Source organism: Molossus molossus, unplaced genomic scaffold (assembly GCF_014108415.1).
Source record: "Molossus molossus isolate mMolMol1 unplaced genomic scaffold, mMolMol1.p scaffold_m16_p_11, whole genome shotgun sequence".
Taxonomy (NCBI): Eukaryota; Metazoa; Chordata; class Mammalia; order Chiroptera; family Molossidae; genus Molossus; species Molossus molossus.
The window spans coordinates 62,861,175-62,875,645 of NW_023425346.1; the positions used below are offsets into that span (position 1 = coordinate 62,861,175).

At 35.6% G+C, this 14,471-nt stretch overlaps 1 protein-coding gene across 1 annotated transcript in view; it reads left to right on the top strand.

The window, feature by feature from the left end:
- COL5A2 (collagen type V alpha 2 chain) overlaps window positions 1–14,471 on the top strand; it is a 149,233-nt gene that overhangs the window by 111,814 nt on the left and 22,948 nt on the right. The window contains exons 22-35 of the mRNA XM_036254765.1: window positions 1,437–1,490; window positions 1,716–1,823; window positions 3,386–3,439; window positions 4,023–4,121; window positions 5,285–5,338; window positions 6,044–6,142; window positions 6,236–6,289; window positions 6,382–6,435; window positions 7,540–7,593; window positions 8,437–8,490; window positions 10,032–10,076; window positions 10,634–10,732; window positions 11,726–11,833; window positions 12,317–12,370. Of these exons, the coding sequence (XP_036110658.1) occupies window positions 1,437–1,490; window positions 1,716–1,823; window positions 3,386–3,439; window positions 4,023–4,121; window positions 5,285–5,338; window positions 6,044–6,142; window positions 6,236–6,289; window positions 6,382–6,435; window positions 7,540–7,593; window positions 8,437–8,490; window positions 10,032–10,076; window positions 10,634–10,732; window positions 11,726–11,833; window positions 12,317–12,370 (990 nt within the window). The remainder of the gene's footprint in view (window positions 1–1,436; window positions 1,491–1,715; window positions 1,824–3,385; window positions 3,440–4,022; window positions 4,122–5,284; window positions 5,339–6,043; window positions 6,143–6,235; window positions 6,290–6,381; window positions 6,436–7,539; window positions 7,594–8,436; window positions 8,491–10,031; window positions 10,077–10,633; window positions 10,733–11,725; window positions 11,834–12,316; window positions 12,371–14,471) is intronic.

The following is a 14,471-nucleotide window of genomic DNA, read 5'->3' on the forward strand; positions in this document are numbered from 1 at the left end:
TTTAGTGTTCTTTTATTTAAAATAGTAAGGTCATAACTTCATGGTCCACCTCATAGAATTTTATGAGTAGTTGAATAATAAACATTATAGCCATTATAGCCAATAAACATTAGCAAGCCATTATGGGGAAACATGGAGGTTTAATGGAGATTTATAATGATGATTTGACTAAAAATAGATTCAACAGCTATTTCTTGAGAAGTATTTTGTTTTAAAAATTTTTTATTGAATTCATTGGGGTGACATTGGTTAATACAATTATATGTGTCAGGTGTACACTTCTATAATATGTCATCTATATATTGTATTATATGTTCACCACCCCAGTCAAGTCTCTTCTAGCACCATTTATCCCCCCTTTACCCTCTTCTACTTCCTCCATCCCTCTTTCCCTCTGGTAATCATCATATTGCTTTCTGTGTCTATGAGTTGTTGTTGTTGATTTTTTCTTAATCCCTTCACCTTTTTCACCAGCCCCCCAACTCCCCTCCTCTCTGACAGCTGTCAGTCTGTTTCCATTTTGTTTGTTAGTTTATTTTGTTCATTAGATTTCACATATAAGTGAAATCATATGGTGCCTTAAAAGAAATTTCAATATATTGTTATGTTTAATGAGTTTCCATATTTTGTAGAAATTATTTTCTAGGAAAAATATTATGATGAGTCCATAAGAAATAAACTAATTGAAAACTTGTGGCTGCATATGTTTTAGCTTAATATATAAAAATTAAAACTTTTTTCTAGTAGTATTTAAAGCAAATATTTTGGATTCTGTTTCAAGTTACTTGGTTATACTGATAAATTCTTTTATGCTGGTGACAGATTTATTAAAACATGAGTGTTGCTGATATTTCACATTTTATTTTATCATGTTCTCAATTTAGCAATCTAGTTTCTACAACTTGAAACAGTAATTGCTATTTGAAGACATACATACATACATAAAACCCTGAACAAAGCAAAACCCTAAAACCCTTTTGAGTCAAAGATGAAATTCTCTATTTGAAGTTATCAAACTCTCAATAAATAGAACATAAATATAAAATTATTTTGATCCTGTTTTCTAAAACAAACACTAAGCTGGTTTTCTATAGAAGTTGTCATTGTAAACAAGTTCTAATTGTAATTATCAAATTGGAATAATAACTAAATAATTATAATTATTCTAGTATGCAAGATAAAATTCAATATTTAAAAAAGAAATCTCTTAAAGACCACTGTAAAGTAAACAAACTGCTACCAAATTATATTGAATTTTATAAAAATTCACACACATGCTGTAAGATTTTTAAAATTTAAAAATGATTATATTATGCTGCTTATTCAATACTGACTCAGCTCCAGAAATTTTCAAGGCTCATTCACTATAGTTAATTAAAGCAGGTTGGACTAGCTAAATATCCTTGTTCTTACAACTAAACATATTTTTATTTCAGGGTGACCCAGGAGTTCCAGGTTTCAAAGGAGAAGCTGGCCCAAAAGGGGAACCAGTAAGGCTTCATTTTTAAATTATAAGAACATATATATTGTCTAGAAGTAGGCAGCTCAAACGCTTAAGTGTTTAAAATAATAACTGAGAATTATAAATGCTTTGGATGGAAATAGCCTAATTATTTATTATAGTTTAAAATTCATGACTGAATTCATGAATCTTTTGATTATAACTCACTTGTTAAATGGCTTTTTTTTAGTAACTGTTCTTCTGTTTTTAATAGGGGCCACATGGTGTTCAGGGTCCAATAGGCCCACCTGGTGAAGAAGGCAAAAGAGGTCCCCGAGGTGATCCAGGAACAGTTGGTCCTCCAGGTCCAGTGGGAGAGAGGGTAAAATTTGAATAATAAAATAAGTTCTTATGGTTATGGGGAAATAAGTTTTGGGATAGTAAGGAAAACTAGAGCAGTTAAGAGAAATGCTTGCAGGTGCAATGCACAGTTTAATAAGGTAATCTGTAAATGAAAGAAATCAACTAGTCATTGTTTATTATTTCATTCAAGTAGTGAATTCAACTAATATTGACTGATCAACTGTGCTGTGCCAATTTATGTTGGTGCTTGATACGTTAGTGAACAAGAAGGCTATCTGTGGTCCCAGCCTTCATGTGGGGGATAGTAAACAATAGTTTACAAGTCAGTAGGTAAGTAAAATATAACTAACATTTTATTTTTTATTATTATTTTTTTTAATCCTCACCCGAGGACATTTTTCCATTTTTTGTACAGATAGAGTGGGAGGGAGAGAGAGGAAGAGAGAGAGAGAGAGAGAGAAACATCGATGTGAAAGGGACACATCGAGTGGCTGCCACCCGCACGACCAACCAGGGCCGGGGACAAACTGCAACCGAAGTACATGCCCCTAGCGGGAACCGAACCCGGGTCTCTCCGGACCGCAGGCCGACGCTCTAACCGCTGAGCCAAACCGGCCAGGGCTAACTAACATTTTAATAAATGCCATCTGCACTTAGGAAATAACAGGATGATGTGGCAGAGAGTAACTTTGAGTATATGACTGTGGTGTGACATTAGGTCAGGTGGTTAGGAAACAGGATTCTCTGAGAAGATGGCATTTTAGCTGAGATCTGAAAATGAGGATGAACTAGCAAGAGAATTTGAGAGGAAGAACATTTTGCAGCAGAGGAAATGGCAAAAGCAAAGCCAGGATGCCAGAAATGGCTTGGTGAATTTTAAGTTCACGAGAGGTTGCTGTGACCGGAGTACAATGAAACAGGCCTGAAAGATTCAACAGGGATGCCACCTTACATTTGTATAGAACTTCAGAGAATGCAAAGGGCTTCACATACAAGACAATATGTTACCCTTCACATTTTGATTGTGGTAGAGGGTGCCATTCCTTTGCCTCTCATATCTGTATGTCATTTTATGTTTGATTTTACAATGAATTGTTAGAATATTTCTTGATTTGAATAACTTTTTGGCTTGGTACTTATATATTCTTAAAAATTTAAGTGCCTTGGCCAGTTTGGCTTAGCAGTTAGAGCGTTGGCCTACAAATCAAAGAGTCACAGGTTCAATTCTGGTCAAGGGCATGTACTTCAGTTGCAGTTTGGTCCCAGGCCCTGGTCAGGGTTGTGCAGGAGGCAGCCAATCGATGTATCTCTATCACATTGATGTTTCTCTCCGTTCCTCTCTTTCTCCCCCTCCCTCCCACTCTATCTGAAGATAAATGGGAAAATATCCTTGGGTGAGGATTTTAAAAAATGTAAGATTTTTTTCTGCATAGTCAGGTATTTTTCTTATACATGTCTATTGCCTTATTGGCTTGATCACAGTTTCTAAAACCTTATAATACTAAAAATAAAAATTACCCATTCATTGTACATTAAAAAAACATCAACAACTATTATGAATCAAATTTTGGTCATTTGTAGGGTGCTCCTGGCAATCGTGGTTTTCCGGGCTCTGATGGTTTACCTGGACCAAAGGTGAGGTTATTTCATGAATGTTGAGTATTTCATGGTGCTCCAAAAGATGCCATTGTCCAGCGTTGTGAGTTAGCCTTAGCCCACGTGGCTCAGGATCCAGAAAAGTTTTGGACACAGATGTTAGGCCTAATGCCAAATCCCTCTTGTGCAATTTCTGAATTGCAGAGTTCTGGTGGGGTGGAGGGTGATGATGGTGGGAGGTATATGGGAGTTTGTTTTCAGACTTGTCAGGAAAATTCCTGAGAAGAAAGGTCACAGACCTTTCCTTTAACCGACATGTGAATGTTCCTTTATCTAGAATTTGGACTCTTTCAAAATTCTATGTTGGTTTTTCATATCTAAATTATTGGAGTGAGTCTCTAAATACAACTTTCATTAGATAATGATGAAAAACCATTATTCTACAAGGAATCCAAATCAGAACAAAATGTGAAGCGACATTGCTTTCAGAGAAGTCTTTGTAACTATTTTGACAGATTATTTGAATGTTATTTTAATGCTTGGATTTGTAAAGCAAGAATTTTATATATGCTTACTTCTGTTCCTCTGAGCTCTTTTTCTTTCATGTTCTGCTTTGGAACAGGGGGCTCAAGGAGAAAGGGGTCCTGTAGGTTCTTCAGGACCTAAAGGAGGTCAAGGGGATCCAGGACGTCCGGGTGAACCAGGGCTTCCAGGTGCTCGGGTAAGAACACAAGTTTTTGGTACATTAACGCCGGCAGTATGCTCCTGAGAATTCATTGAAGGGTTTTTTTGTTGTTTTTTTTTTCTTGTTTTTTTTTAGCTTACTTTCACAACTTGGAGCATTTCTTTGTTTTTGTGGTTTTGGCCTGATTCATTTATTTTTAAAATATTGGTTTATTATTTTATCATGGATAGAAAACACAGTAACTCCTAGTCTTTCTTTTTCAAAGGGGTATGTATTAATAATTTTACCACTTTAGATGAAAAAAATCCTGTTTGATAGTTTTTATAATTTTTTTACTTGATAATAACTTACTTGAACGAATTTTTGATAAACTTCATTCTAACAAAATATCACTTGAAAATTTATTTCAACTTTGGAATTAGCCTTATAGTCAATTGTCAACAGTGCCCTTTAAAGAGAAAGGGGTTACACAAACAGTTGGATGAAAAGATACATTTGGCTCAACCTAAGTACTTTATCTTGAATCCAGCATTAAATCTATGAGTAAAAGTCTACTATAGCCGTTTCTCTTTCTACATGAAAAACTGGCATTGGGTTCATCTTTGCTTAGATATTCTCCCCTGGATATCTGATAAAGGTGGAATGCCAGCTGATGAACCTTTCAACATTGCTTATAGTAAAAATGACTTGCATTTGGACTGGGAGAGCTATGAATGAATTGTAAAACCTGGTAGGAGCATAGCTTTGATTTTCCTGATTTTAGGGTGACTTGTACTTAAGCATTCACCTTGCTGGGATCAGTATACTGTGTTGGAAGTGCTGTTACAAATAGTGGCCAAATGAGATTTCTAAGCCAGGGTGGCTTCTGGACCCACCCTGTAGACTAATCCCCTCATATCTGGCCTGTGCATGGCATGGGCCTTAGAGAATACCCCTGGAGGCAGTGCTGTGAGAACTCTTCTTTGGGAAGAGTCCCACTTGGGGCTGCCCTGTTGAACTGCTGTGTTGTCCGCCCTGCCTCCTATGAGGCCAGCTGGGTAAGGCCTATGGTGGTCCTATGAGTTTGTCTAGAGGAACCTGAGCTACTGAGAGTGGCCGTCGCAAAGCGGAACTGGATCCTATTAATGCAATGCTGTTGTTATGCTTTATAATCTTCAGTTGCAAGTCAGCTACAAACTGACAATTACTTTAATTTTCAGGGTCTGACAGGAAATCCTGGTGTTCAAGGTCCTGAAGGAAAACTTGGACCTTTGGTAAGTAATTTAAGCCAATATCCACAACCATTAATATTTATCAGTAGACACGCAACTTATTTGAGGTTAATGTTTTTGATTATGTGGATGCTGATCATGTTTATATGTTTAAACGGTCCTGCTCCTGGAAAGCAAATAGTTTGGATTTGCGTATTTGCAAACTGACAAATTGATCACATTTTGTTGAAATAAATGTTTGAGATTAAAATTGCTCCCTTGACATCAGTGAAAAAGTTGAAATGATGTATTCTTAATATTGATGGAATTTATCTATTAGCAACGTTATTATTTCTTGATGTTCCTTCCAATTTGATGCATTTAAGAAATAAGTAGGCATGAATTTTGACAGCTTATAAATTCAGGGTCCTTCTCTTATACTGATAATGTGAAGTAGAAGTCCTGAATTTTCATTACCACAAATCAAAGTAAATGAGAGAGGGGAAAAAAGATTTCCGCTATTCATGTGAGAATGTAAGAAGACATGACGATGAAGCTTGTGTATAGAATAAGATAGGCAAAATAGGCAAACTACTTCAGCAGGTTTTTTTCTTAGATACTCAGCTGTTTTAATTCACTAAGATAAAAATATCAGATAACTTAAAACATATAAGTTTTAAAGTAAGCAAAAGCTACTAAGAGTTTGGGTGATGTGATATTTAGAGAGAACTTAACCTAAAACTTGCATTGCTCCTGTCAATTTTGTAGGGCGCTCCTGGGGAGGATGGCCGGCCAGGTCCACCAGGCTCCGTAGGAATCAGAGGGCAGCCGGGTAGTATGGGGCTTCCAGGCCCCAAAGGTAGCAGTGTGAGTACAGTCATCTCATCATAATTCTCACCTGAAACAGGCATGTTTTAAACAAATTGATTGAAATTTAAATTTGTTCTATTTATTCTCTAGGGTGATCCTGGAAAACCTGGGGAAGCAGGAAATGCTGGTGTCCCTGGGCAGAGGGTAACTATATACATTTTCTGGTAAATTAAAAAAAAAAAATTATCCAAATTTTTATGGCCCTCATCTCACAAATTATTTCTGTGTAATACTAGGGAGCTCCTGGAAAAGACGGTGAAGTTGGCCCTTCTGGTCCTGTTGGCCCCCCGGTATGTGATCTTTTAGCAAAAATATATTCATATTGCATTTTTCGTTGATGTTTGTCCAAGACTTAATTTATTGTAAGTTTTGGGGGAAGTAAATAAGAAGTGTACAGAACTTACATGCCTGTATGTGTAACCATGGACATAGACAACAATGCTGAGGATGGGGAGGCGGAGGTGATCAGGAGGGAGGGAGTCAATGGGGGAAAAAGGAGAAACATCTGTAACAAAAATAAATTAATAAAACATCTGTAACAAAAATAAATTAATAAAAAAAAAGGCTCAAAGAAAAAGAATACAAAAAAAAAAAATTTCAGCTATATCTCTGTTTGATTCTTGTGCTGGCATTGTCTGCCTTTTACAATAGAAAGGTTGTAAATGCTGATGGCAAAAGCTACCTCATCATCTTTATGATTCACTGTTGAAAAATATGTCAACTAAGACATGTCTGATTAACACTTAATACTGTGTTTTATTTAAAATATAAAAATACTGAATATTATCTACCTTATTCTATTAGTGTGTCTTATAGACATTTATTTAAGCTGTGTTCTTGTGAAGGGCTAAAAAGGAATAATATTCTTTGAGGTATATTTTTATTCTAGGATTTTTAAAATGAAGGGTTTATCAGAAATATTTTGACATTTTATTTGTTTAAAGTTCCAAGTGAATTAAAATGTTAGCTTTGTTTTCTTTAGTTATTCTAGTTTTGAAGGTTTGATTAATAATTTTATGACACTTAGAAATAAACTACAATGAAAATATTACCATTTTAGATTAGATATATGAAAGTAATGAATTTTTCCATCTCCAATTCATTGAATTTCCCCATAATTTTATGATTGGCCCCAGACATTTTATGTTTGGATCACAAAATAAACACATGTCATCAGTCTCTTTGCTGGCTTTAGAAGATATTTTCTCTTCTAGCTGGGACTTCAAATGATACCATTAGATGACTTTTAATACTGGTTTATTATCTGGCTGAAGTGAAAAACATGTGATTGGAAGAAATACAAAGAAACAGAAATATTTCTAATGGTTCACATAAACAGGATGTAGGAGTAAAGATCTCATGATTTTCATGATTTTCTTTCCTTCGTGACTTAGGGTCTAGCTGGGGAGAGAGGAGAGCAGGGCCCTCCAGGCCCCACTGGCTTTCAGGTATGCAATCATTCAGTTTTCATTTCTTCTTTCACGAACTACAGTGCTTTACAATGTATATATATAAATGAAGATTTGAGAAAATGATGTGAAATTCTACAATTTTCAAAGTCATCTCTCTTTTAGTAAATAGGATAGACATCTGAATAAAATCAAACATTTTTGTTCAAAAAAAAGGAGCAGCCCTGGCCAGTTTGGCTTAGAGGTTGAAGTGTCGGCCTGCGGACCAGAGAGTCCCGGGTTTGGTTTCCACTAGGGGCACTTAACAACAACAACAACAACAACAACAACAAAAAGGAACAGACTTCCCCTGAAAAACTGATTAAAACCCAAAGCTATTAACAAATTAAAAATCATAAAAAGTTCTTCATATCTCCACAAGGCTTATTTAACTATTTTAAGGCTTCTCTAATTTTATTGGCACAGTGTTTAAAATATTTTGTTGAACAAATTTTCATTATTTATCTAAATATATTGGTATGATAGATTATTTAATAGCATGGATAATCATAATTTAGGAAAAAAAAGTTTTAGGACTGACTTTCAGTAGTATTCTAGTAGCTTAATATATTATTTTTAGAGCTATTAAAAAGTCTGCAAATATGAAGAACCTCCTGTTATATTCTTTTGTTTGCTAAGGGATGTGCAAATGAAGATCTAACCCTATGAACTAGCTTCTGTTATAAGTTTCTCAGTTTGTGTTAGCTTAACTTGTGTTTAAATAACTTTTTCTTGAAAATACAGTCGTGGAGGCTTTATGAATTGTAAAAGGTACACTCTCAACACTGATGACCTATTAAACTTTTACAGAACCACAATTTTATTTTTTTGCTTTTGTTTTAGGGGCTTCCTGGACCTCCAGGTCCTCCTGGGGAAGGTGGAAAGCCAGGTGATCAGGTAAGTTTTTAAATAAAAAGAATAGTAAAACTAAAAAAAATCACTGGTTCTTAATATCACTCATCATGTGTGAGGCTCTGTTCTGGTTTAATTTACATATATTATCTCTTTTAATCCTCAAAACAATCCTATGTACTAGGTATTATTATTACATTTTATAGATGAGGTAAAAGAGGCATATAGATGTGAGGTCACACAACTAATTTGAACACTAATGTTATCTTTTGCTTTCTAAGACTATATTCCTAATTACTACGTATATCTTAATCATACTATAGAGTTTTATTGGAGGCATATAAACTGGGATGAACAGATACTGTTTTATTTTTCTCATTTTATGAGCACGTAGATTTATTTTATTTATTTTTCTTTGATGATTCATTCATTCAGCCATTCAACAGATATTTGCTGAGAGTTGTGTGCTTAGCTCTACCAAGCCTTGGACTTAACCAATTGAACAAGATGGATGTGGACCTTGCCCTTGTATTATATTAGAGTAGGAAGACAGTTATAACAGTTCTAAATGCTGTGGTAGGGGAGGCACTGTGTGTATGGAAACAGAAGATGCAACTAATTCAGACTTGAGGGCTTAAGAAAAGTTTCTTGGACAAAGTGATATCTTTCATGAGATCTGGAGATTGGTAAGGGGGAGGAAGAAAGGTGAGAAAGTGCACTAGGAAATGGAACTGTAAATGCAAAGGCTTGCTGATCAAATTAAGTCAGTGAAAACAGTTCTGTAAGTCAGGAATGTAGAGTACAACTCGAGGGTGGAGATGAGGCTAGAAGGGTGAATTGGGTCCAGATTATTGAGAGTCTTGAGTCCTATTTGTTCTTGTTATTAGAATAATGGGAAGCTAATGAAGGGTTTTTATTTAGGGAGTAATACTATTAGATTTGGGTTTTAGGAAGATTACACCTCAATGAAGACAATAATTTCAACAGATAAGACCACAGAGGCCTACTTGATACAGTGATTATCTTTATCAAAGGAAGAAGTTTTAACTTGTAAACTTTTCTTTAATTAAGATAAAACTTTTAATGTAGTCATGAGTGCACTAGTTTGAACCCACAATTCCTATTAGAGTGTGTTGTCCACTTTATATGTTCAAGAAATATTTCCTAAACTGAATTGAATTGGTTTTATTCAAAAGATCAGTACTTCATTGTTTTGAATTTCACTTTCCTCTATTAAAAATTTTTCACATTTTATAAGGAAATAAAAGGCTTTTAGTGTATATATTATCTCTAGAAAAATTAATACATTACCTTCGTGAAATATATTTTGTATGTTTTCATTGCCAAAAATAAAATATTCAGTTATAATATAAATTTATCTGGAATAATATTTTCATCCTATATATGTGATATCCACTCATTTCTAAAAGTGTACACATTTCTCTTTTCTTCAATATTTTGGGATTATTCAGACTTCCAATAGTACATTAAAAGAAATTAGGTATCTGATTTGGAAATATTTCTAATAAATAAAGAAAATGTAGCTCAAAGGTTTTCTTTCAATTTTTAAAAAATGTACTTTATAGGGAGTTCCTGGAGATCCTGGAGCAGTTGGCCCATTGGGACCTAGAGTAAGTATTTTCTTCTTCATAATTAACTGTGCTTCCTTTGGCTTTAGTTTTAAAATGCACCTTTTATCTCTTTTTTTAATATATATTTTTCTTTTTATTGATTTTATAGAGAGAGGAAGGGAGAGAGAGATAGAAACATCAATGAGGAGAACATCGATTGGCCGCCTCCTGCATGGCCCCCACTGGGGATCAGCCCACAACCTGGGCATATGTCCTGACCCGGAATCGAACTGGTGACTTCTTGGTGCATGGGTTGATGCTCAACCACTGAGCCACACTGGCTGGGCAGCACCTTTTATCTTAAACTAAGCTTTATTTTAGCATTAAAATTCTTCTACTTGATGAAAATTAATCTTATAAGAAATATTTTGTATCGTGAAACTAGTATATCTTTACTTCAAGTTTATTTCTTATCACTAAATTAGAAAAGTGAGCTTCAATACTTGTTCATTTCTCAATTTTTCTCCACGATAAGCTACTTTTCAGGTTTTCAGGAATATTTTTAACCCATTTTAGATCAAGCACTGAGATTGTTTCACATTCCAATGTTGTGCTAGGGAGAACGAGGAAATCCAGGGGAAAGAGGAGAACCAGGAATAACCGGACTCCCTGGTGAGAAGGGAATGGCTGGAGGACATGGTCCTGATGGTCCAAAAGTAAGTATGGTAGTGAGCTTGGTATTTAAAATGTTCTAAAATTAGTGCTCAATAAACATATGATGATACTAGAATTTATTTCTCTTATTTTCACAAGTTATTTGATTATATAGTTTTCTTCTTCAACAAATATGTAATGGGCACCTACTAGGCTTTTCCTTGGCACTCAAGAGTCAGCTAAAAATGTCTCACTTTTGTGATGGATTTATGGCCTAGTACACATAGTGATACATTCTCATATACAGTCCCATTTTAATATGTATTTATATAAATTTGATTAATGACTTCCATTAATAAACAGAAACAAGAAATAGAAAAGTGCATAATCTATTAGGAGGTATTGCTAATCATATGCTTCATTTTTCATGTCTGGAGTGTCACAGTTCTGTTTACAAAATATATGAAAGTATGTTGTTTTTGAAATCTAAAATACACTGTAAGGCAAAAAATCAGTACCATTTCTTTTTGGGTGCCATTTTAACATTGGTAGAAGACAATGTAGCCAATTTCAGTGTAAACATTTGAGGTAGAATTTTTCATGATTATGCAACATTAGATCCTTATCAAATCTTTAAGTTCCAGAGTGATTGCATAAGATCTGATTCAATTTAATCACCGAATAAGCCTGAAAACCAGCTTAATATCATGGATTTATTACAGAGACAAAGAAATACTCTCTAAATGTAATATCTTCTGTTTTATTAGAATCCCATGATGTTACCAAAAAAAGGGGTGGGGGGAACTCTGTCATTTTTATTTGAATTAGTACTTAATTTCCCCAGAGAGAAAAGCTGAAAACATAAACCAACAATCAAAATGGCAGGTCTGATTTTTTTTTTTATGAACTCAGAGGCAATTTTTCCAAATAAAATATCTAAGCACTAGGTTAAACCATATGAAATCTCTGAGATTTTACTATTTTGACATACCAAATGGTGATTCCATGTGGTTCAATTTGAATATTTAGGTGACCTCACTTACTGTTTGTTTTAGGGCAGTCCAGGACCAACTGGGACTCCAGGAGATACAGGCCCACCAGGTCTCCAAGGTATGCCAGGAGAAAGAGGAATTGCAGGAACTCCTGGCCCCAAGGGTGACAGAGTAAGTCTTTTTTTCCTAGTTCATTCATTTTGATTTTCTACTGATAATAATTTCCTGGGCAGATTTTTATTTCCACCATCCTGAGTCACAGGTCATTCATTCATTCATTTATTTTCTTTTCATATGTTTTTATTAATTTTTTAGAGAGAGAGGAAGGGAGAGGGAGATAGAAACATCAATGTGAGAAAGATACATTGATTGGCTGCCTCCTGCATGCCTCCCTCTGAGGATTGAGCCACAGGAATCGAACTTGGACCTCTCAGTCCATGGGAAGACGCTCAATCCACTGAGCTACACCGGCCGGGCCATTCATTCATTTTTTAAACTATAGAATTGCTGAGAGAATGCACAGTGCCAGACATTGTTCTAGGCTTAAGGGGATACAGCTATGAGTATAAGAGAGAAATCTCTGCACATGAAGCTTCCATGCAAGCGTAGGAGAAAGACCACAAAATTAATAGATCGTGTTTTGTGTCTTCCCAGGGTGGCCTAGGAGAGAAAGGTGCTGAAGGCACAGCTGGAAATGATGGAGCAAGAGTAAGTGAAATCGTTCCTTTTACCCAGCCTAGGCATGAACATTATCATATGCACTTGCCTGAACTTTTCAAAATAAGTGTTGTAATGTTTCCATGGTGGTCAGGGTTTGGAGAATGATGAACTGTGAGATTTAATGTTAATCAACCATAGATACTCATTTTGCTTACCTTGAATTAGGGCAGCCAAAAAATAAAGTCATTGTTGAGAGATCTGTGACAGATCATTGCTTTAAGCTGTGGGGCTCTTTTATCTTTCTCTGTCATCTTTGTATTTCATAGGCAATGTTTATTTCTATTAAATAGCTGATCTAAGGAGCTGTTCTAGACTTCATTCGTGTTCAGGCAAGTAGAGTTTTGTAGAGCAGTCAGAGTTGTGAAAAATGTTTCTCAATATACTGGGATGTTAGCGTGAGAAAACTACTGCACAATGAATCATCATTAATGCTTTGATCAATAAGAGGCTGAATAAGTGAAATGTAAAGAAGGGTGGTTGATTCCCAAAGCACTGTTTCATGTCATGTCAGAAAGTGACACCTAACAAGCTTTAGGTCTTCAAAATTAGAATGTACTTGCAATTCTAAGGAGATTGAAAATATATCTTCATACATAAATGATACTTTCATGTAAGAGCAGGTAGGTGCAGTCACTCAGACATTCACTACTTCCTGGAATAGTTATTGATATCTGATAAATAACATATTTTAGTATGACATGGTTTGCTCTTGGTTGTCCTGTTATGTCTGGCAATAGCAGTTAAATATATAAAAAAAAAGGCATCTCACTAAGCCACCGTTAATATATTGATTCTGCACAATGAGTCACTTAATATACTGACTATATTAAGTTTTTGGTTAATATAATTTTTATTTTATTTGTGTTCATCACCATTTATTCCTCCTGTACCCTCTTCCACCTTCCCCCCAATCCCTCCCCCCAACAATCACCTCACTGTTACTTGTGTCCATGATTTATTTCTTTCTTTCTTTCTTTCTTTCTTTATTCTTTTTTCGTTTCTTCTGTCTTTCTTTCTTTGCTTACTTACTTCCTTCCTTCTTTATTTCCTTTCCTTTCCCTCCTTTCCTTCCCCTTTCCTTTCCTTTCCTTCACTTTTCTTCCTTTCCTTGCTTTCCTTCCTTTCCTTCCTTTCCTTCCTTTCCTTCCTTTCCTTCCTTTCCTTCCTTTCCTTCCTTTCCTTCCTTTCCTTCCTTTCCTTCCTTTCCTTCCTTTCCTTCCTTTCCTTCCTTTCCTTCCTTTCCTTCCTTTCCTTCCTTTCCTTCCTTTCCGTTCTTCACTTTCTGACTTTCCTTCCTTTCCTTCCTTTCCTTCCTTTCCTTCCTTTCCTTCCTTTCCTTCCTTTCCTTCCTTTCCTTCCTTTCCTTCCTTTCCTTCCTTTCCTTCCTTTCCTTCCTTTCCTTCCTTTCCTTCCTTTCCTTCCTTCCTTCCTTCCGTCCTTCCTTTCCTTTCCTTCCTTCTTTCTTTTTCTTTCTTTCTTTCTCTTCCTTCCTTCCTTCCTTCCTTTCCTTCCTTCCTTCCTTCCTCCCTCCACTCCATCCCTCCCTTCCCCCCTCTCTCTCTCTTTCTCTCTCTCTTTCCTTCCTTCCTTCCTTCCTTCCTTCCTTCCTTCCTTCCTTCCTTCCTTTCTTTCTTTCGTTCTTTCGTTCTTTCGTTCTTTCTTCTTTCTTTCTTATTCCTCCATTCCCTCAACAGATTATAGTAACTTTTGATTAGAAAATGTATAGAAAAGTTTTAGCCTTAATAGTGCTTATCCTCCCTTTTTTCTCCTAAAAAACTAATCACTTAGTTTAGCAAATTATGAACATGAAATGTGTCTTGCCTTTTAATTAAATCTAATATTTGATTTAGTATTTCAAAAATGGCCTAAGTGAGTCTGGTGTATTGTTTGTGTTCCATGCCATGCATGGTGGGCAGGGCATGGTACGCCATGCAGGGCTGTCTGAAGGAGTGATGCATTGACAGTCCGTTATCAGGGGACAGCTGACATTCAGATTTACTGTTGTTTTTTTTTTTTTTCAATCCTCACTCGAGGACATTTTTTGCATGTATTTTCAGATAGAGCGGGAGGCAGAGAGGGAGGAAGAGAG